This window comes from Chionomys nivalis, chromosome 2, assembly GCF_950005125.1.
Source record: "Chionomys nivalis chromosome 2, mChiNiv1.1, whole genome shotgun sequence".
Classification (NCBI taxonomy): domain Eukaryota; kingdom Metazoa; phylum Chordata; class Mammalia; order Rodentia; family Cricetidae; genus Chionomys; species Chionomys nivalis.
The window spans coordinates 29,888,657-29,912,395 of NC_080087.1; the positions used below are offsets into that span (position 1 = coordinate 29,888,657).

Sequence of the window (23,739 nt, forward strand, 5' to 3'; positions counted from 1 at the left end):
CTAGCTAAAATATTCCATGGAAATTTTACCTAAATGGTTATAGTATTAAAATGGCTATATTAACAAGCTGTTACTCAAATCACCCAGAGGCTGTGCAGTGGTAACAACTGCCTTTGTTCAAGTTGCTACAGTGAAATCTCACAGATTGTGCTGTTTTATAATCAAAGATGTTGATTTTACAGTGTCTGGCAGTTGGAAGTCTGAGAATAGAGTATCAGTATGACTGAACTCTGGTAAGGGTTTTCTGGTAGCTGTAGACTGGGACAACGGAGCACTCCTGTTTCTCTCAAAGGCATTAGTCCCATTCATGAAAGGTTCACACCTCATGATTTACCAAAGGCCTTACCTTCTAATTGTAACCTGAGGAGTTAGGATTAAAACACAAGTCTGGAGGAATGCCAACCCAAGTCCTTTGCACCTACTTGCTCCCCAGAGTGGTGAAGGGCGGAGGTCTCGTGTTCCTCCAGATCTTGGTTTGCTTCTGGTTTTCACACTTGGTGGTTGTATATGTTTGGATATGTAAGTTGGGTTTTCTTGTCCTCATGGGTTAAAATGCAAGTGGGATGTTATCTCCTGTGCCCTTACCCAATGTTAAACAATTATTGCTATTAATTTCCCAAAGCAAAGCCAGGTAGGTAGCTTTGCCTTTGCATCTGCTCCAAGAACAAGGATTTTTCAGGAAAGATGATAGTATTTAAAATTTCTTCTGGTAAGACATGGATCTTTTTGCCTTCTGACAGCATAGTTGTATGTATTAGTCATTGAAATGGTCTGAATTACCTGAAATATGGTAGTTATGTATTTTAAAGTCTTGTTATGATGCCTGGCTAACCTTGGATTCCTGGGAAGAACTGACTGCCCTGCCTTAAAAATTAAGATTATTACACATATGATTTTATGGAGCACATGTCAAACTCCTAATCCCAGTCAGAATAGATCATATTTACAAGAAGGGTCTTTGAGAAGGCAATTAAGTAAAAGTGAAGTCATTTGGGGGATCTTAGTCTGGTATATACACATTCTTTGTTAGAGGAAATCTGTATAGAAAAACAGAGGAATTACCATGTGTGGACTCAGAAGACAGCCATCCACAAGTTTAATGAACAAGTCCCGCCCACACCTTGACCTCTGACGTTTAGCCTCCAAAACATATGTCGGCGTTGTCAGTCACCTAGCCTGTGGTGGTTCCCTATGGATTAAACAGTATACATTGTGTGTGTGAAATGTGGTAAAAAGGCTTACCATTTTCATGGAAGCCTTTGCTAGACGATCCACAATGCTGCTAGTGTTCCTAGCTAGAGTCTGGATTAAGGAGAGAGAGTGGGAAAAGGTGAGCACTCTTATTTAAGAGCCATCTCTGTGTTTGCGGCGGCATACCTTTTCTTGGCATGCCCATTTGGCTTCTCATCAGGAGGCAGTTCAATGATGAGCTGACAGGACTGAGCATGATCGAAGTTGTTTGGAGTCTTTGGTGAGCACTGGGTGTCCAGCATAAACACCTGCAGGAAGAATATGTACACAAAGGGACAGTTCAGAAGCCTGCATCTACCAACGCCACTGGCTAGTGACCCCTGGTAAGTAGTTTATTCTTTACCCATGTCTTTACTTATGAAGTGGGAAGACAATGGCTTCCACCTGATAGAGCTGATGAAATAAATTGATACATGTATATTACATATGCAGAGCAAATAATAAACATCGATTACCAACATTAATAATACCATTCTATCACACATCAGTTCATTACCCTCCGAGTATGACACTAAGCAGTAATACAAGGGGATTGGTATAAGTTTGCTTTCTGTTGCTGTGATACACTCCATGACCGAAAGCAACTTGGGGAGGAAGGAGTTAACTTCATTTTACAACTTTCAGCTCATAGTCAGTCCATGAGGGAGGTCAGGGCTGGACCTCAAGCAGGAAGGAGGAGGCATGAAGGATTGTTGCTTACTGGCTCTGTCCCATGGCTTACTCGGTCTGCTTTCTTAGACACCCAGGACTGCCAGCCCAGGGGTGGCCCCACATCAGTCATCAATCAGGAAGATGACCCACAGGCTTGGTCAGGCCAATCTGATGGAGACATGTTTTCAATAGAGGTTTCCTCTTTCCAGATGACCCTAAGCTGCGCCAAGGTGTCAAAACACTAACCAGGATACAAGCTACCTCTGTAAAAGCTCTCATATATATATATATGTCTATATATATAAAATACATAACAGATATACACACATATATATGTGCATATATGTATGTACATATACATGTGTGTACATAGAATATGCATGAACACACACATACATATGTTTTAGAGGGGCTTGCACATGCTAGGCAAACACTCTACCACTTTGCTACATCTCTTTATCTCTAGCTTTTATATCCAAGGCAGAAATAAGAAATGAAGACTCAGTCAACCATGGTGACGCATGCTTTTAATCCCAGCAGTCAGGAAGCAGAGGCAGGCAGATCTCTGTGAGTTCCAGGCCAGCCAGGGCTATGTCTCAAACAAATAAATGAAGCTAAGATTCTTAGCTCCTTTCTGGACCACTTTCCTATTAGGACTCCTGGTGTGGTTTGCACAGAGGTGGCTGAAAATTCCCAACATCCATAAGACTACTGCTCCAAGGTCTTATTTCTTTGGAAATAAAGACCTTTAGACTCTCTTTTTAAAGGAAACCTGTTATTTCCCATAACTAGCTATTTTTAACTGTAAATATAGAAGGAAGGTTTGGGACTGAAGGAGAGAAACATCAAGTGGCGAAACACTTCCCTGTTCTTCTCCATTAATACTGATTTCAGGAGAGGCTTCTCTATTGATGGTCCACCTGTTGTCAAATTTGAAATAGGATCGCCAAGCTGGCTTAGAACTCATTCTATAGCCCAAGATAGTCTGAATTCAGGGTCCTTCTGCCTCCTGAATGCTGGAATTATAGACATTTGCCCCCTTGCCCAGTTGTCATTTTTTTATTAATTAAATTATTAAAGATTTCTGCCTCTTCCCCGCCACCACCTCCCATTCCCCCCTCCCCCACCCCTCCCCACCCCTCCCCCAATCAAGTCTTCCTCCTCAGCCCAAAGAGCAAGCAGGTTTCCCTGCCCTGTGGGAGGTCCAAGGACCATCCACCTCCATCCAGGTCTATTAAGGTGAGCATCCAAACTACCGGGGCTCCCACAAAGCCATTACGTGCAATAGGATCAAGAACCCATTGCCATTGTTCTTCAGTTCTCAGTAGTCCTCATTGTCCATTATGTTCAGCGAGACCGGTTTTGCCCCATGCTTTTTCAGACCCCGGCCAGCTGGCCTTGGTGAGTTCCCGATAGAACATCCCCATTGCCTCAGTGTGTGGGTGCACCCCTCGCGGTCCTGAGTTCCTTGCTCGTGCTCTCTCTCCTTCTGCTCCTCCTTTGGATCGTGAGACTTCAGTCCAGTGCTCCAATGTTGGTCTCTGTCTTCTTTCATCGCCTGATGAAGGTTAATATTCAGGAGGATGCTTATATGTTTTTCTTTGGGTTCACCTTATTTAGCTTCTCTAGAATCACGAATTATAGTCTCAATGTCCTTTATTTATGGCTAGAAACCAAATATGAGTGAGTACATCCCATGTTCCTCTTTTTGGGTCTGGGTCACCTCACTCAGGATAGTGTTTTCTATTTCCGTCCATTTGTATGCAAAATTCAAGAAGTCCTTGTTTTTTACTGCTGAGTAGTACTCTAATATGTATATATTTCATACTTTCTTCATCCATTCTTCCATTGAAGGGCATCTAGGTTGTTTCCAGGTTCTGGCTATTACAAACAATGCTGCTATGAACATAGTTGAGCATATACTTTTGTTGTATGTTAGGGCATCTCTTGGGTATATTCCCAATAGTGGTATTGCTGGGTTGAGAGGTAGGTTGAACCTGACTTTCCTGAGAAACCGCCACACTGCTTTCCAAAGTGGTTGCCAGCTGTCATTTTTATAGTCTACTGCATGCTTGCACACAGCTGAAAATCCCACAGTGTAAACATTTGAAAAACAAGCAAGTGTCACAGGTTTCTGTTTAGAGAAGCCATCCCTGAGGAGGGCCACCTTGAGCTTTGCTCCAAGCTCTATTGTTGCAGCTGGCCACAGTTTCCACGCTGTTGAAGGGGCTCTTGGTTGCAGCCTTATTTTTCCTCTGTCCCTTCTTCTGTAGACACATCATGAATGCTTCCTAGGGACATGCCTCTCTCTTCAGTACAGTCATGTCCCAGGACATTAGAAATGTGCTCAGCAGGTGAGGTGACAAGCTGAATATGGAAGGCTCTTCCTTTCTTGTCTCATTTGCTTAGCACTGCTGGGCAAAGACCTTCAGAAGAAACCTGGACGGGAAACTTGTCAACAGATTCCCTGGATCTGGCAGGACAAGAGCCGCCTGACATGGGTGCTAAGAACCAAACCCAGTTTATATGAAGATGGTTTTAATGGTTGGCTATACTAAATACAAATGTGCTAAGTTGCTTAAAATATTAAGGACTGTATTCTGTATGGGTGATAAGAATGTAATGCCTGAACAATCTTTAGTCACCGGTATTCAGCAGCGTTAGTATTTAGAAAACCCTTCTAAGTAGCCCAAGCAAGGTGTAGATGAAGTCCAAGCTGTAGGATGGGCTCTGATCTGAGTTCGAAAGAATACAACCTTCAAGGGTTGGTGTAGGGAGAATGAGCTAAAGCCACTCCGGTAAGAAAACGGTACTGATGGGCTTAGAGCCTTAAAGTGTATGTCTCTGAGGGAGTGAGAGGCGCCTGGCGATACAGGACATTCAGGATGGCTCTGAGCACGCATCTCAAGCTTCTGAAGTCCCGAGACCCACACCGTCCATCTCTTACCTGCTGGGCCATGGCCCGGATGCGCCAGTACTCTGCCTCTGCACTCGGGGAGGAGGATGGCGCTGCTACCCGCACCTGGCAGCCTTCTCCACTGAAACCCTCTGTGCCACTGTGGAAGCAGCCTAGCAGGTCCTAGGGAGGAACAGCAAGCATTCATAGGGTTTGTCTGTGCTCAGAGTGCCAGGCCCAGTCTCGAATCTGATACTGATAAAAAAACAAAAGAACCAACCCAGTGTTTTTGGTTTTTCCCTCCTATTCTGCCCAAGGGTCTTACCTTCACTGGCTTGAGAGTGGCGGAGAAGGCATCCTGCAGGGCGCAGCACGCAAGTCGCCACATTTCCTCAGTGAACACAGGACCCGCGGTCACAAGGACGTACCTGCCAAAAGGCGTGTCCCGTGTCCAGAAATTCTGCATCCTCAAGGGTGAGTGGAGCACAGGTTTACCCTGTACTTGCTTTGCGAGACTTCCTGTGTCCTCACTCCTGCCTTCCACCCCTCTTGGTCATGCACTGTCAAGATACTAATATCTAAACCATTTTAGTTTAGACACATCAATGGATTTATATTGTAAGCAGCCCCACATTTAACCTTGAGCTTATATGTAGGGCTGTGTGCCCTTCATTCATTTTCCCATCCTGGCCCCGTTTGTTACCACTCTTCTACAAACCCTAACCACATAAAACAAGACCCAAACTCTTACTATCTCCTTGTACCTGTTGTCTTGTTCTCTCAACTGGAATAATCACCTAGCAAAGACGTACAATTGTGGTCTCAATGAGATGTTCCCAGAAAGTCTCTGGTTTTGAATACAGAGTCCCCAGTGAGTGGCTGTTTGGGAAGGATTAAGATGTGTGGCCTTGTTTAAGGTTTCCCAAGCCGTTTACCATCTCCAGTGTGGTGTTCTCTCTGCTTACAGTCTGAGATGTGAGCTCTCCTGACACACCCTTGCTCCACCACATGGAAGTGAAGCCTTTGGAACTGTAAGCCCAATTAATCCCTCTCTTCTATGAATTGCCTTTGTCATAGTGTGTTTTCACTGTAACAATAGAAAAATAATGAAGACGATCACTTTGAGTAGGAACCCAAGTGTCACCCTTATTGCCATTCTGAACCCCGCTCTCTTGTCCTTTCTGGGTATTTATCATTAACCCCTCTGGAGGTCAATGTTATCAGTTTTCAGTGACCCTCTCTCTGGTGGTTTTTATTATTTTTCTTTGAGACATTGCCTTGCTGTGTAGCCTAAGGTGGTTTTGAACTCAAACCCTCTTTTCTCTACCTACTGGGTGCTAGGATTACAAGTGTGTTTGTGTCTGGAGGCTATGCCATCACTCTCAGTATCTACACTAAAGAGATAGATAGAAGGGCCTGGGTATCTAGTAATGTTCTCACAAGAGAATTTTATGTTCTCATTGTATATAGGATCAGTATTCTGCATCCCAAAATGGGGCTTGTTAGGAGCAGGAGTGAGGCATGAGAACAAGATTCTAAAACCTTAGAGAATCCCCAAAGGGATTCATAGGACCCAGGAATAGATTGAGGCAAACTACCTGGTAGTTAGGAGCTCGTAGTGGACCCCAATTCTCAGGTCCCACTCACCACGCTCCACCACTACTTCTGAAGAAAACCTTCCTCTTCTGTCTCCAAGGAAACCACCCATCACTTTCTCTGCCTCCACTTTGTCTACCCCCATTTACACAAAGTACTTACAGACTAAACACCAAAAAGGACTATTCATTATAAATTACTTATAAAAAGTGATTTGCTACCCTAAAGATAATGCCTTTGGATTCCATAATAAAACTCCACCTTTGGGCAAGCCAACAGACCCTGTTCTCACCGAATGCAGGAACAGCCAACTCTGGAGATAGTTTCTGTGGGCTTGGCCACACATGCCACCAGCAGCTCAAAGAGATCCTTCAGCATGGTGTTGATCATGCTCTCATATCTGATGTCTACAGGAAGGAATAAAAAGGTTCTTAGGACTCTGGTGTAAAGAGAGAGAATGTGACGGCCATCTCTGGCCGAAGAAGAAAGGCTAAGACATAAAAAGAAAACAAGAATGGCATACCCTCCCCTTATACCCTTTCAAAACAAACAAAATACAACAAGGCAATGTTTGTTTTTGGAGTCCTTTTCCCCAGGTTTGACATGTTTCATTCAGTTTCTAGATACAGCAAGATGAAATGTGGTTCACTTTTTTGTGTATTGTTTAAAGTTCAGCATATTATTAAGCTACTCAAACAAGACAGAATATAATATATGGCCTGAAAATGAGTTGCTGGAAAAAATTGCTTCTAAATAGGAAAATTTGAACATGCTTTCCTTGGTGCTGGAAACTGACTTAACATGGAAGTGCTCTTGGAAAACAAAACAATCTTGTTTCAGACTTCTGAACCTTGTCAATCTGGCTTCCATCTGCACATCATTTGCAGACTGAAGGAAGGAGATATCTCCACACCAGTCTGTTTGCTAACCCCAGGAATGCATCTGCATGTTCTTCCTAGAGCCCTTGTGATGCCACAGAAATAATTTTTAGTGGTATTGTTCATACCCTTCCCTGTGCAAAGCAATAGTTTGCTCAAGAATATCAACCCCTTTAGACACATGCCAAATCTGCATGCTGAAGTCTGTCCCTCCTTCTTCAGCTCTAGACTCCCCCTCCTAGTCCATCAGCTGTGGGGAACCCTTCCCCCTCCATCAGCTGTGGGGAACCCTCAGTGCCACAGGCATTAAGAAACTTCCCATAATCCCTGCCCTGATAGTGAACTTCTTGCTGGTAACTGGAGCCTTTCCTAAATTCTATTTCTTTAATTTGCCCTCTTTAGATGAAGAAGCACAAGATACCCCACTTCTGTATACTTTGGCTACGGGGATTTTAAAGATTACGTATTTGAATATGCCTTCCCCTCCCTATGAATTGCTATGCTAGACCTGCTGCTAGGTATTATATCTTCAACAACAAGCATAGAGCATTCCATTTGACAATTTTATACAGGCTGCATGCATATCAATTTTCCCTCCAATGATATGCTATTAGATTACTGGTACTAACCACATGGTTATATTTCATTTGTTCCCCGGACAAAGGCATTTACATCAGTCATTCACTAAGCACTTTGAGATGCTGCATGCAGAAGCAATGCCCACAAAGACTGGCTCTGGCACCACAGCTACCTGAATGTAGAAAGCTTTGGATGTGCTCTACCACCAGCTCACAGGACAGACCAATGGCATGCTTGAAGTTAGCAGATGCCACATCCCAGTAGGAATGGTCCTTGTGGCTGCGACGGAGCCACAGAGCCATCACAGGAAGGAGAAGGTGAACGACTGCATAGATTCCAAACCCTGGGCCTGCAAAAGGAAGGGAAGGGTCAGAACCGTGACTGCAGGAGGAGTAGGGGTTTCTTACGATGGCTGGTATCAAAGATCTCTTTCCAAAGAGATCCCCAGTATCTGAGAAAATACGGAAGAACTGACAACTCACTGGGGGTAATAACAGGAACATTTTTCTTCTTTCTATGATTTTAGCTCTGTAGGTATATGAATACACATACAAATTCAAATATCACAAGGCTAAAATGTCACTTAATCTCTTAGTCCTCAGAATCAGATGCATAAGTACATAGATGCATATAGAAAGAATGTCGAAATATATTACATATATATTTCTATAGGACATTTCTATAGGTTTGTTTATTAACAGTCTGGGTCTCACTGTGTTACCCAGACAGGCCTTGAACTCCTGGACATATATGCATTTTCCTGTGTGAGCCCCCTGAATAGCTCTGTGGCTACAGGCATTTCCCACCACACTGGCTGAGAGCTTTAAAAACTACTTTTTGATAAATATGAAGAACAAAGTTTATATTATAAACAATTCTTATTTTCACTGACATAAACTATTTCCATTATACATAGGTGTGATTTATTATCAATTTCACTACTGACAGACATTTAAGATGTGGAATTTTTTTATTCTGTAGACAATGCTATAAAGAAAATATTTGTGCTTCCTTAAAAACATTAGTAGATTTTAAAAATTTTTATTTTAAAAACAAGATAAAAATAGAGTAGGCTGGTTCATGCTTCTATTTCTTAGGCGTTTACAACAGCTAGATTACCAGTATCAGGCCAATGTGGGCTAAATGGTAAGACCCAGCAAGAAAAAAAAAAACCAAATAAATGAAAGATACAAAAGACAACGAACATGAAAATTACATAGTCTATAGAGAGTGGGGCAAAATGTGCCTGCAGATATAATTCTATTTTAGCATATTTCCTTAAAGTAGTTTTTGAATGTACACACATGTATGTGTATTTAGAAATACATTAGTTGATTTCACATTTAAAATAATGCCTTATAAATGTTATTCACTCTTATTAACTGCTTCTCACTTAGTGTTCACAATTTTTATTTTAGCATTTAAGAGAGTTCAACAAATAGATATTTTTGGCAGTAAACACCATTCATATGTATCATGTGTTAATTAATATGTGAACTGAAAATGGCACTTACTAATGAGATGTACTGAGAAGTTGTGGTGCATAGCTCTTCAATGGAACGCTTTTAGCTTTTGAACATGAGACTAGCTGCAAACTTTGCAATGGGTTTTGAGAAGGTGTTAATAATCAAATCTTCATAACAATGAAGAGGCATCTTCTCACTGTGGGATTAACTAGTAGTTTCATTAAGGTTCTAATTCTCTTGGAGAGATGTCCTCAGCTATTAAGAGGCTGCTCGGAACTGAACTCTGGTCCTTTGGATTCCCAGAATCCACAACTGTTTGTAACACCAGTTCCAGTAGATCTAATGCCCTCTTCTGACCTTTCCAGGCATCGTATGCACACGGTGCACAGACATTTATGCAGGCAAAGCACCCATAAAATAATAAATAAAAATAACTTACATTTCTATAAAAAATTTCTTTGAGGAAACTTTGGGATGAAGAATATGTATGCTAAGTTTTTAAAACTCACATCAAAAGATGCATTTCTAAGGCCTCTTTTCTTCACAGGGGACTATTTCTAGTATTCAGGCACATGTGCTGGCCTGACCTTGGGGTTCTGACAGGATGCATCTTCAGCTGCAGTCACTAAGAGGACCTGCTGTGCACGGTCACTATGTTCCCTTTTAAAAGGGCCCTGCCCACCTCCCATCTCTCTGTCTGTCTGTTCCTTTCTCTCTGCCTGACTCTGTTTATCCCCCTTCCTCTCTCTCTGCCTCTCTCTTCTCTTCTGCTGCTCCTGTCCCCAGAGGCCGGTTTCCTCCCTCCCCTTCTTTTTATATTCCCTTTACCTAACAAAAACCCTTCCCCGTGAACTCTGTTGCATGGTGTCTTTCTTGTGCCACTTTTTAAATTACAACAGCACAGCCCTAGGCACTATGTGTCGTCGCCAACTCTAATCATGTGACAAGAGGCTGCTTAGTACAGTGTGTGCTCATGAGTGACAGATCTATTGAGCTCCCCTGTCAGTCCTGGGCTGCACAGGCAGTAAGATCTGGCCAAGAAAGAAGGCTGAAATCATGGCAAAGCCAGCTGGCTTATGGAGACACGGATGGATGTGGGAGTCCAACAGCATCAAACCACACATCTTTTGTAGAAATTTCTAGGACATACCTGACCCATCACTTCACTGTGGCCATTCAACACATGATTACTGAGCATCTACTGAATGTGGAACTTTGTATTAAATATAAGAAACAATGACAACGGGGGAACATCCAAAGAGATAACTTCTTGGAAATAGTTACATGCCCGACAACCCCTCCACCAGTAGAAACAGATGGAGACACTTACCAGGTGTTTTGGTAACATCTCTCAACAGCTCAAAGAGTAAATCTAAGGTTGGTGGTTGGTGTTGCCGAGGACAGTTGGACACAGCTGCTGTTAGCTGCTCCAACAGGATGATCCAAACTTCTATCAGACCTGGAAAACAAAAAGCGGACCCCTCTGAAACCCAGATATCCATCAGGAAGAATCCTCTCAAGATCTCAGTGAGCACTGCGTATGAATGACGAGTGGCACTAGGGTGACAGTCATCGCTTGGAGTGTTAGCCCTCAGTGCCTATGAGAGGCAGAGATTGGTTAATATGGTCCGACAAAGGGAAACACAAGACTCAAAATTCTTCCCTAACTCCCCACTTCAAAACTGGCAATATTATATATAAACTCGATACCGAAATGACTGTCAGACTTCTTGACATTCTAACCAAATGATAAAACTAAATGGACAATTTTATATTTTTATTATTTCCTGTCTTGTTTTTCTTGTGAGATGGGGGTCTCTTGGAGCTCAGACTTGCTATTTAGCCAAGGAACTTTGAACTTCTGATTGACATTTGCCACCTCACATATTACGCAACACACAAAATATCTAAACAGTTCTGAGAACTGATATATTCTCAGATATCATGGATTTCCAATATACATAATTATCCTGCCCAGTGAAAAGTACAAGCATTTACAAAAATATAAGTATACATAGATTATACAAAGCTAGGCATAATAGTTGCTATATCAAAATTTATAGTCAGTCACCTCCCAAGTGTTGGGATTTCAGGCACTTATTTCATATCCTATTCATGTGGAGATGGAGACCAAACCCATGGCATCATGTGTGTGAGGTAACCATGACTGAATAAGCTAAATCCCTAGCCTTACTGTCCTTTTAAAAGAACAAAACTAGCCACTTCCATTATTTTTATAATTTTATATTTTTTATAACTTTAGTGGCATGTATCATGTTGTGTAATCATTAATACTGTTTCCAAGATTTTTGTCATCTCACACAGACACTTTGTAGCTATTAACCACTAGCTCTCCCTTGTCCCCAAACTCCAGCTCTGATTATCTCCTGACCTTGCTTTGTTTACTAAATGTACAGAATTGGGACATTTGCCATTTCCATTCAAATCACTGGAGGAGGTGTAATGTCAGAAAAGATCACCTGGCCTGTCTTCCAATTTTTAACAAGCCATAAAGGTTGTTTGATGAGGGATACTGTTATACTCCAGGCTAGAAAACAGCTTTGATCACTAGACTGTGGTAAATAGGTCTGTAATGAGCAAGAAAAACACACGTTGAGTGATCCTCAGCTTCCACTACCTTCTGTGTTCTACTATATAACCCTTGGAAAGAACCCTAGAATTCACAACCTTGGCCCATATCTCCATCTCGTCGTCACTCTCTTCACAGGTCTATTGAGTGTTGCCTAAGAGAGTTACTTAAACGCCTGTTTGCGTTAGACTGTTTGACCAGAGTCTGGGACTTCTCTGTCTCCACATCCCTGCCCTCTGTGCTGTGGTTGCAGATGCCTTTGTCGATGCCTGCCTTTTATTTGTTACTTGGGATCGGAACTCAGGTCCTCATGATTACACAGCACACATTTTACCCACCGAGTCATTTCCCCAACCCTGTTAAAAATTTAATTCTAACTTAAAGCTTTTACTTTTGTGCTTTTCCAATTTACTAAGTTTCATACATAATTATAATTTTAAGTCCTTAATGAATTGATGATTGATCACTAATAACTGATGTGGGGATAGATACTGGGCTGAACTTTAATCTGCAAGAAGATGGGCCTTTGAAATAAAATTGATTACTGATTTGCACAAATAAGTTGGGAGATGCTTGCTGCAATCTCTCCCACTCTTGACTGTTACCAATTTATAGCCAGCTGGTCATTTATTATACTTCTTTCTCTCTCCCTTTGGTCCAAGGCAAAACCCAAGCCATTTTATAGACAACAGCATTAGCTTCTGCTCATAACTACATTGGTTGAAGGCTTCAAATATTCAGTCAAAATTATTCTTTCTCTTAGTTTAATTATTCATTAGATTTCTATTCCTCACTATGTTTTCTCTATATGATTTTTATGAGGTTTTACCATTTAAGATATCCATCAAACACTGTAAGCTTCTCACCCCTCCTATAATTGAAGGACAAAAATAAAAACATCCTCTAAGTGTTTCAAATGACCTACTGAAGAGTGTCATTTGCATTTCCAGGTGTGGACCGGATGAGGTCTTCTGAGCGCACAGGCAGCAGGTGCGGGCAGGCGTGCACACACTGGAAGATCACTTGGAGTTACTAGCTAGGAGGCGGGTTTGTAGGAGATTGCCTGCCACCTAATTTGAACCAAAGCCTTTAAAAGCATTCTTTCCTCAGTCCACAGGCTTCACCGGTCACAGAGTCTCCCTTCAGTAATGGCTTAATTTCCCCTATCTCTAACCAAGTAGTCTTTGGGGGGAAGTAACTGCGTTTCCCTGAAGCTAGTGAAGGCAGTGGCTAGCCTATAAGAGCACCAGTGCAATTTTGTCCTAATTTGCTAAATTCAAGAAAAATCAGAGTTTGAAACTACTTGGTGGGGGTCTGCATAACTGCGATGGTTTTACACCAAGGCCGCTATGCCAGAGGAATGGCTTGGTGTTGACTTTAGGGGAGTCCTTAGGGAGTCCTTAGAAACTCTGGATAAACCTATCCTGATAACAATTATATGAAAATGGATGACCACTCTTATGATGTGTAAACTAACTTATTCCCTAAGATTCTGGGATTAAGAACACAACGAACTATCCTAGTCAAGCCAACAAGCTTACCAGTGTCGTCATCAAAATCCGACAGGACCGATTCGATTCCATCTTCGCTGCTGGCCGACTGCTCCTGAAGCCTTCGTGGCAAGCTGGCAAGCCGCCCACTAAGGAATATTGGCTTTAAGGGCATTTTGTAGATCTTGGCCAATAACTAGATAAGACCACACCAAATAGTGCACTTATATATTAGAAAATTCTCAGTGTTAGAGAACAGTAGGATTATAATCCACTGTTAAACGGGACCCAGAATTATAAGGGCTCCTGAAGAATAAACGTTCTTATGATTTGCATTTAAAAGGCCACAAGAGCATTTCTATCAAGAAACAGATGCAAGAATGCTCACTGGTAACAGAACGGTGGCTAATTTTCCAACATCTGAGTTTTATATATTTTTTAAAAACTCTCTTGGGTTGCTGTGAACATGTCAAATAGTTTTGTCTGTGGAGGACCCCAGAGAAGAGTCCATGGGAAAATGGGCACCAGATTCCAGCTTCCCCTTCCCATGACCCCACCTCCAAGGAAGCAGAAGAACAAGAGAAACCCAGGAGATGGAATGATCTTGAGGTCAAGGTAGAGGAGATAAAAGTGTCTCTCTTGGGTTCAGCTAAAGACTCTTTCTGATATTTTATGAATACCCTCTAGGCAGCTGTGGGACATGGAGCTGTGTCGTCCCCCCCCCAGTACCTGAGAACAACGTCTGAGGTAATCCAGAGCCGGCAGGCACAGGTCTGTGGAAGTGGCTCCCACCCCGGGGACACAGTCTCCAATCTCTCTACAGTCAACCTCCCCTAGGGCAGAGTGGGGACAGAGACAAAATTACCCGTGTTCTCCAGTCACGACAGAAGACCTGCTCACTCACATGTTACCCCAATAAATACACATAGAAGGGGTGGGGAGGAAATATTACAGCAGCTCATATAATCCCAGTGTGATTCCGCTCCACGAATGTTCTCCCTAGGAGGAAAACTTGGCCTGCTCCGGTCCAGTACCTCTGGTGGCTGAGAGAGTATTTTTGCACGCCAGCACATTAACTCACGTCTCTGCTGGATGATGTGACTTCTGAGGCTTTGGCGACAGAGAGCAGTCCCAGAGGCAGGCCTTGTAAGGCTGGAATGAGGCTCTTGGCCTTTCTCTTTGGATTTTATCTGGTGTCAGCATGGGGTACTAAAGAGCCCAGGAAGAGCAAACATACAGGGTTTGGAGTCATAGGCAACTTAACTGGACTTAAATTAGTGTATTTTCATATAGTTGTAGAGATGTAATCCATCTCTGGAAAAGATTTTTCTATAGGTTAAAAAAATGAGAATTATAATTTTTACTTTCAGTGTTGTGAATCTGTTTCTATACTTCTAATAAAATTATTCCACAGCACTGTTATTATTGCTAATTGTCTGCAATTGTAGCAGCAAGCATCCTTTCCTATGGGTAAACAGACATAATTACTAGGTTTTAATTAAAACTCAGAAGCAATGAGGCATACTTCTACATAAAAGAAATAAATGAATTCACATTTTAGATTAGGGTTGGCAAACTCTTTATCAAGGCCCGGTGGGTCATCCTGCCTGGGTTGCAACTTCATTTCTGTTGCTCTAGCACAAAGGTAGAATAAAATTGTTTTCAGGAAAATCTGTTAGGGAGTTCGATTTGAATTGTACGTTTGCCAGCTCCTGGTTTACAGTCATATATACCTTACAACTGAGAACAGAGGCTAGGACGAATTTGTGCTGAAAAAACAAAAACAGCTGGAAATGAAAAATAGCGTCATTTTCTCTCCATTTTAGCAGGTGTTACCTTTTCTATGTTGTATACACAAGAAATGTTGGCTCTGGAACCAGTTGGTACACAGGAAGCATGGCTGTATGGGGTGCTCTGTCTTTCCCACTGAACCCCAAGTCTTACATCTTGACTCTACTTCATAGACTGCACAACAAAACAGAATCCACCTTTTCAAACTATCTTCCATGTGCACATTAATAATTTGGCATCTCTACATTCAGTGCCTAACTTTTCTCTAAGATAAGGTCTCAAATTTCTAACACTCCGTGAGGCATGTTTGCCTGAGTATTTCACAAACACTCGATGTGTCTAACAGTCCAAGGAAGATTCTTTACCTTTTCTTCTTTGCTATGGACTAAGTACTTTTACCCACATGACATGAAAACATGAGTGGAAAATTTCAGAAGAAATTCCTGAATTTTAAATTACATGCTTTTGTCAGCGACAAGATGTGTTCTGCATCCAGGCTGGATATAGCACCCATCTATTGTTTCTTTGTAGCCATCTGGGTTACCAAATTGCTTGATGCGATATCCATGTATTGTAGTTGTTTTTTTTTTTAATTTTTCCTACCTATTTTTATGTGTGTGAGTGTTTTGCTTCCATGAACGTCCCTGTAGAAGGCAACTGTATGCTGTAACAGAACAGGGTAAGGATTGCCTACAGCGCAGACTAACGACAAATAAATTCTGTGCCTTTGTTTTGTTCTTACTTCAAAAATAAGGGTGACACAAGTGTGACAATTTGTGTCCAGTTTCTTTCACAGAGGAATGATTAACACATCAGTTATCCATCGAGAAGATAAACATCAAGTTTCTATTTTCCTTATTTCCAAGATTCTCAGACTCCACACCCCGGAACTCTCTGTGTAAACCTCTCAGGTGTTCAGATGTCTTCCAAGACTCAGGTTTAATCCCGAATCTTCTCTTCATCTCATGCAGATGAATCTGTGCTCTGTAAAACCCAGCTCCAGCCGGTCATGCTGTATACAAGACTTCACCCTATTAAACGTTTCTAACTTCAGCATCTAACCACCTACATGGTCCTTAAAATACACCAGGACTTCAAGAAGGGGGAAGCTGACTCATCCAAAAGACACATTGCAATTCCGAAGGCTAGAGGAGGCATTCCTAAGTTTACTTCCCGACTGCCAACCGTGACATTGAAGGGAACGATTTCCTACACAAGGCCAATTACTGAAGAGTAAATGGGATATCTTAAGATCGAAAAGGAAGTTGGTATAAAATAATGTACAGTTTGAGAATGTATTATATCACAAGATATTTTATAAAGTAAATATCAACTTCAAAGTGCAGTGAGCCTCTGAACCCATGGGCCCATATCCCAGGATGCACGCTTGCTCTTACACCCTGTCTCCAGGGATGTCCCTACAAAGTCACGTTTAAAGGGTCTACTGTGACCGTTGAGTGTCATTAAAGGAGAGTTCCACTTACCCAGTCCTTTGACAAACTTCATAAGGCACATGATGTAACTGGTGGCTGCATTAGCAAAGACCTGAATGTTGTCAGTGTTGAGAAAAGCTTCAAACACGTCGAACACGGGAGCCTGGCCTTTTCCTGAGGGGGGAAGAGGATAGATTGTAAGGAAGGAAGGTTTTAACCACTGGAGAAGTGTTTGGATCTTTTGACCGAATAGCTAGCCTATTCTGCTGCTTCACCTAAATGGGAGCTATGGGGAGGCTGGGTAGATAATGGAGGGTCGAGCTGGAGGAACACAGACCCGGAGCAATGTGTGATCTACAGTACAGTAAACATGGGGCCTCTGGAATGTTTCAGCACAGGAGACTGCAGAATATAGGAGAGCCTCTGGGGAAATACATTCATTCATTTCTGTGCAGGAGAAACAGAAGGCCCGAGTCTGCTTGTCATAGGAAACCATGCTCGCAGAGTTGTCAATCAGGTGGCTCTTGACTGGCACCAGGAACTTGATTATCAGAATTTCCCCGGACAAGTAATCTCATAAGATGCTTCACTGTCCTAGGCTGTGCAAAAGTTTTAGTTTATAGTGAGCATCTGGGAGTTAGTATATGCCAGGTTGAGCGTGTCTATGTGAACAGTTTCAACATAAACGGACTTTATGTTGCTGCCACTTCCACTGCCCAGGGAAGAGTTCCCTCTGTGATGTTCTATGGCAAGGCAAGGAAACCCAGGATCCTTCCAGATTCTCTGTCTTTTTACTTTATAACCTGGCTGTTCCCTTATTATATTACCATAGTGAAAGTTAGTCATGAGCCATGCAATAAATCTTACCATAGCTGCATGCTCTATCCCACCAGTCTTTCTGCTGCTGGGTTTCTGAATGTTAATAAGGCCTTGGGGATCACTGACACAACGCCCCAGGCATACCAATCTATTTCTAGCCCAATCCAAATTCCCTAATTATGATTCCCCTGTTTTATACTTTTCTGTCTCCTTACTTGAAAATAGATACAGGCTTAGTGTACCTTTTCCTAAATGCTGGGGACTAGATGTTTTTCAGAATTTGGAGTTTTTCAGAGTTTGAAATACTTGCTAGAATTTACTGAGACTCTCAAATCCAATGTTTTGGATTTTGCAGCAGTTTATATTTTCAGATGTTCAAGTTGTGACATTTCCCCCTGTGGTCTCAGAAAGTAACTTTGTATAGCAATACAGAGGGGACCAAAAACCTCCTGGTGTGAGCAGGACCTGATGAGCTCAGAACTATGGGGCAGCTGGCAACAACCCAACCCTAGGTCTTAGCCTCAAGTTAGTTCCCGCTGACAAAACATGGCTGGCAGAATGGTGCCTGCCGTGGCAAGAATCACCCAACTGTTCTTACCCATGGAGTACTCCCCAACCAGGTACTCCTTCACCTCCGACTTCTTACCCATGGAGTACTCCCCAACCAGGTACTCCTTCACCTCCGACTTGTTCCCGCTGTGCACTGTCTCCAGAGCACTGAACAGGGGTCTCCATCCTGACTGGATCTGCGTGGAGCACACCTCAACCAGCTCCCCGATGGAGGTGACCACCTGCACAGGGAAGGCAGAAGTGGTTAATTAACTCGAGTAGAACTTGTAGGAAAGGGGACGGGCTTCTCTGTCCCCCTCCCCCCATTTCTGAGTTAATTTTAGTGAGAGAAAAACACAGCTGAGACAGACTCGCTTGTTTTCCCAGTAACTAATGTTGCCGAGTAAATTTCCCCAAGATCAGCCTTCTGCGAGCTTGCTGGTTTTTGTATTGGGTATGTGCCTCCTTATCGCCATGTACTGTGGACTCAGGGCCTTCCCACTACATGCTTTTCAAGTGACTCCTACAACTTTGATTCTTATCTTTTTTTCTTTTAAAGATTTTCTGTGTGAGCATTTTACCTGTATGTATGTATACCATACGTATGCCTGGTGTCCACACAGGAATCAGCAGAGATTTTGTATCCCATAGAACTGGATTATGCACAGCTGTGAGACATCATGTGTGTTAGGAATCGAACCCAGGTCCTCTGAAAGAGCAGCCAGTGCTCTTAACCACACAGCCAACTCTCCAGCCCTGAGTTTGCCTTTTTATTATTATATCTTAATTTTATCTTTCAGGGGATGCAAGTGTTTAATTTCGATAAGGTCTGATTCATCATTTTTTCTTTCTAAGGGTCATGTTGCTGGAAATGCTTCCAAGAAAACTCTGCCTCACCATGCTTACAGTTATTGCTCTTGCTCATGTTAAGTCATGACCAGTTTTCAGCGTGGTGTCGTGTGTGTGTGTGTGGTGAGAGGCGAGGGCTTAAGCTCATCTTTCTTACAAATGTCCAAGTAAAACTGACTGAAAATACCATCGACTTCCTCTGTTGAATTACAAGGGCGTCTTCCTCACAAGTCCATTGGCCAAAATCATGGACTTCCTTCTTTAGAGGTCTTCCATTCTAATATGAACATTAGCAATTGTAATTTCCCTCGAAACACTAATTAACTACATCCCACACATGCAGATGTCATCTTTTCACTCAAGACATTTTTTTTTAAAGATTCTTTGTCATTTCTTCATTGACTTAGGGATTACTTAGAATTTTGATGTTGAATTTCCAAATATTTAAACATTTTCCAAGTTATTTATTATGAACCCAATTCCATGATGGCCAGAAAATATACTTTGTATGATTTGAATTTGGTTAATCTTACTGCGACTTGCCCCATAGGTTTGCATCACAACTATTATAGAGAAAGCTCCACACACACTTGGAAATGTGCACCTGTCACTCAGACTGGTCCTCAGTGTTGCCCATTATCTATCTCTACCCATTTTAACATCTCTGTTTATAACACAGAATATATTTCTCTTCATATATACGCCACTTTCTTCATTTTTTAATGAGGGGATTATAATTTGCACCTTCAATTTATCACATAACATGTCTAGTTAACACTGACTTTATTTGAGAGGAAAAAGCAGAATCTGGCTTCTATATAGCCTCATTTCCTCTCTTTTCTCTAATGTTACTTATTTTTATATTTATGCTTGGCCTAAGTGAAGCCTAAGTGAGATTTATAGCTGTCATTGACTACTCAACCCGGAGAATGTGATATGATCAACTCCGGCTTCATCTGATGGTACAATCCATTACAGCAAAACCACTCCAGGACTGTGTGGGTGTCCACCCCTCTCTGGCTGTCACTATGGTGCCATTTAAGTATGTTTCATTTTCTTGTCAATATGTCACTGCATTAAAAAGGAAACAAAAAGCTCTATTCAATATCTGAGTTGATTTTGGAAGAGAGCCTGCTGATTTCTGAACCTACCAATGTGTCACCTGTGAGGTCACCTGGTTTGCTTTCTTCCATTTGTCCCCCATTAGGCAGGGTGAGTATGATCAATAGTGCGGTCTATAAGCTATCGATCAATGCAGCCAGATTCTCTAGGTCTGTGTTTCTATCCCACCAATCGCTAGGGAATCCTGGCTAAATTGTTTAACCTCACTTTGTCACCTGCTTGGGAAGACAGCACGCGAACCAGAGCACAGTGCCTGCTTCTCCCTGCTCAAATGCCAGCACTGGAGAACAGGATGCCTTAGCCCGTGTCACACTGACCTGGTCTTGAACGTCTTCATCACACAGCTCCAACTGCATGATCCGCTCAAAGGGCCGGAAGAGCGCTTCGTTGAAATGAAAGTGAGGCGGCTCACTCCAGTCTGTGAGAACCTCAGTCAGGATATCATGGATGAAGGAAACAGCCTTCTGAGACACGTGGCGCTCCTTGTGGCAGGCGGCCTGCACAAGACGAGAGAGAGTAGAACGCCAGCAGGAAGCCAGGTGAGGAAAATGTGGCTTCCGAAGGCTTCCCCAGCCCACCTCATTATGTAAAGGTAGAGAGCGATTCTGTTTAACAAAATTCTAAGGAATTTTAGCATACAGATGTTAAATTTCAGATGCAATTCAGTGTATTACCAACTGGTTAGATACAACTCCAACGTCAAGCCAAGGGTTCTGGAAGAGGAAGGGTTCTACTCTTTTCTTTTTCTGCAGCATGACAGTTTTCCTCAGCAGTACAGAGCATGGGCACCGCAACCTATGCAACCATGCATGCCTCATCCTTCCTTAGTCATCCCCCTAAAATATTACAATCAAGTGAGTCATTTGTCCCTAGTGAGGTGCATCAATTGCAATGAGAACATGAATTGGTTCACACAGACTGGATCTAATGGCTTTTAATGAGCCCATTCCACATTAGCTCTTGACTTTGACCTGGGACCTCCTTTGTCTACTGGCACAACCGAAACCATCCCCTAAGTAGCAAACTGTGATATGGAGTTTGTGCTCTGAGGAAATCCTAAGAAGGCTGTATTGATGAGTGGGGACTGGCCGCCAGAGGTCAGCCTAGAGAGAACTCTGATCAGCCTTCACAGGTAAAACTATCATGAACTAGTTGGCGCTAGTCTTTATGTCAGCGACTACAACGGACATATAAGAATAGCCATTCGGGATCAGCCAAGACCGCTGTCTTAATTAGGGCTTCTACTTCTAAGCTAAGACACCAAGACCAAAAGCAACTCGGGGAGGAAAGAATTTCCTTCCTCTTATACTTTGAGGTGACAGTCCATCAGTAAGGGAAGTCAGGACAGGAACTGAAGCAGGGCAGAAGCCTGGAGGCAGGAACCGATGGCGCAGAGGCCGTGAAGGTGTGCCGCTTACTGGCTTGCTCCGTAGGGTTTACTCGGACTGTTTTCTTTTAAGCACCCAGAACCACCAGCCTGCGGGTGGTACTACCCACAGTGAGTTAGGTTCTCCCACATTGGTTACCAATCAAGAAAATGCACCACAGGATAGTCCACGGGCCAATTTGAGGGGGACATTTTCATAACTGAGGTTCCTTCTTCCCAAATGATGCTGGCTTGGTCAAGCTGGAATAAAACTAGCCAGCACGCTAGACCAGACCAGAATTACCAGAGCATTTGCTTCAAATTTTTGCTAGAGAGGATCAATGAATGAAATACAAGGATGCTGTTTGAAGCTGCTAGGCTTTCAGTGTAGCTAATGATAGCCGAGTATCTAGATGATGGGACCTTTGGCCTTGGAGAAATTGATATTTTTACCTTTCTTTACTAGTCAATCTTCAGGTTAGTAAATTAAATTTTGTGATGTATTTTCTTGTTTATCTTTACTAAATAAGTGCAACAGGGTGTTTATGAATAGTTACCATTGTAAATAGGGCAATAATGTTCCCTGTTACTTAGCCAGTGGAGTGGTTTGAATGAGAAACGATTCCCATAGGCTCAGGTATCTATGTGAACACTTGGTCCCTAGCTGGCACACTGGGGAGGTGGTACTGCCTTGCTGGAGGAAGTGACACTACTGGAAAGCTTTGAGATTTAGTAGCATCACCCAACCTCCAGGTTGTTCGCAGGGCTTTGCATTTACATCTGAAGGTATGACCTCTCAGCTTCGGGGCTCTGTTTCCCTGTCATAATGGGAGCTGAAGTCCAAATAAACCCTGCTCTCTATAAGCTGTCTCGGTCACAGAGTTTTATCACGATGACAGAATTAGTGACTAACAGATCCAGTCCTCATGTACTGCAATGATTTAGTATAGAGCTACCACAAAACTGATCCCGTAAACTGCTTTACTCTGGGGAGCGGGAAGGTGTCAGTATTCACCTTGTCAGGAAAACTGGAATATATGGTTCCCTGTTGAGGGCTGCAGACCCCTGGCCCCTTGACTTTCTTTGGCTGCCAGAGTGAATGGAGTAAACAGCTTGTTTTCCTGTGACTGCAGCTGCTCTGAGCATGAGAACCTCATGAGTTCCTGATGGCAGGGGAGTGAATTCTGGTGGGTTTTACAGCTGGAAATGCCAAGAGCTGGAGCATGGCTATCAGTTAAGGATCCCTATATAAGCTTCCCTGGAGCACAATAAAGTTGGCATTCTTGTTTCGAGGATGACCCGTGTCTCGGTGTGTGTATGTTTATAAATCTCCAGCCCTTTTTCTTGGCTCTCATACCATCCCATAGTGCAGGTACAGTTCCCCCTCCTGAAAATAACATGTCCCTAGTAACTGAGTTGTCAGAGAAGAGAGACAAGAACCAAAGATATTGCCCAAAGGGAAGAATTGATTCAGGGTGGTGTGCAAGAATTGTATTCTGTCAATCATGTTTTAAATAAACACTGATTGGCCAGGCAGGAAGTATAGGCAGGAAAACCAGACAGGAAGTAGAAATGATGCCATGAGAACAGAAGAATTCTGGGAACAAGGAATTTGATTACTCCCACTCCTGCCCAGACCACCGAAGCAGCAGGATGTGATCTGCCCCACTGAAAAAGGTACTGAGCCACATGGCTAACATAGATCAGAACAATGGGTTAATATAAGCTACAAGAGCTAATATGTAGCCAATCAGCTTTATAACTTATAGAAATCTCTGTGTGATTTTCTTTGGGGCTTGCGGGCTGTGGGGTACTGGGTGGGACAGAAAACTCCAACAAGCAGGCCCAGTTCATGTTACATCAGGGTTCCACCTTTTGGCTCCAGACTCAACTTAAGATCAGAACATAAGAATCAAGAACCACCTTTGCAAGGAGACTAGTTGAGCCATATACTTGGAATAGAGGGACCACACTGAGACCAGCACGGCACTGACATTCCGGGTGAGCCCTCACATGCCTTGATATATAACCAGAGAACACTAGAGCTTATGACCAGGTTATGGGAAGGGTCTCATTGCCCCATGGCCCTCTGAATACAGCCGCTCTGCTGGCTCTGTAGCAAGCCTTCCCTGAGCTTACACACAGGTTCTTCCCACCTTCCACGCTCACCTCCACCAGGTGTGGTGCCACAAGGCTCCAGCAGCGCATCACGTGGAGCAGGGGCCGGGCTTTGCTCCTCACGATCCTCAGCATGGCATCCCCCAGGCGGAACAGGTGCAAAGCGCTTTTGCGATCCTGGGTAGACTTAACTTCTCCTATAGGAAGGCAAGATGAGAAAGCCCAGACTCAGGAGTAGTTCAAAGGACTCCAGCACAGGGAAGTTGAGAAATCAAGGCAGTGGTCTTGGATAGCA

The 23,739-nt window shown here is 42.9% G+C and overlaps 1 protein-coding gene across 1 annotated transcript in view; it reads right to left on the reverse strand.

Annotated features, from left to right (window-relative positions):
- Positions 1 to 23,739, reverse strand: part of Arfgef3 (ARFGEF family member 3) — a 149,104-nt gene that overhangs the window by 13,519 nt on the left and 111,846 nt on the right. Inside the window, exons 21-32 of the mRNA XM_057753640.1 lie at positions 23,496 to 23,641; positions 20,278 to 20,457; positions 18,087 to 18,231; positions 16,673 to 16,795; positions 14,127 to 14,230; positions 13,449 to 13,593; positions 10,648 to 10,776; positions 8,024 to 8,200; positions 6,687 to 6,801; positions 5,124 to 5,226; positions 4,850 to 4,981; positions 1,378 to 1,499 (exon numbers count right to left, since the gene is read on the reverse strand). Coding sequence (XP_057609623.1) covers positions 1,378 to 1,499; positions 4,850 to 4,981; positions 5,124 to 5,226; positions 6,687 to 6,801; positions 8,024 to 8,200; positions 10,648 to 10,776; positions 13,449 to 13,593; positions 14,127 to 14,230; positions 16,673 to 16,795; positions 18,087 to 18,231; positions 20,278 to 20,457; positions 23,496 to 23,641 — 1,621 coding nt within the window. The remainder of the gene's footprint in view (positions 1 to 1,377; positions 1,500 to 4,849; positions 4,982 to 5,123; positions 5,227 to 6,686; positions 6,802 to 8,023; positions 8,201 to 10,647; positions 10,777 to 13,448; positions 13,594 to 14,126; positions 14,231 to 16,672; positions 16,796 to 18,086; positions 18,232 to 20,277; positions 20,458 to 23,495; positions 23,642 to 23,739) is intronic.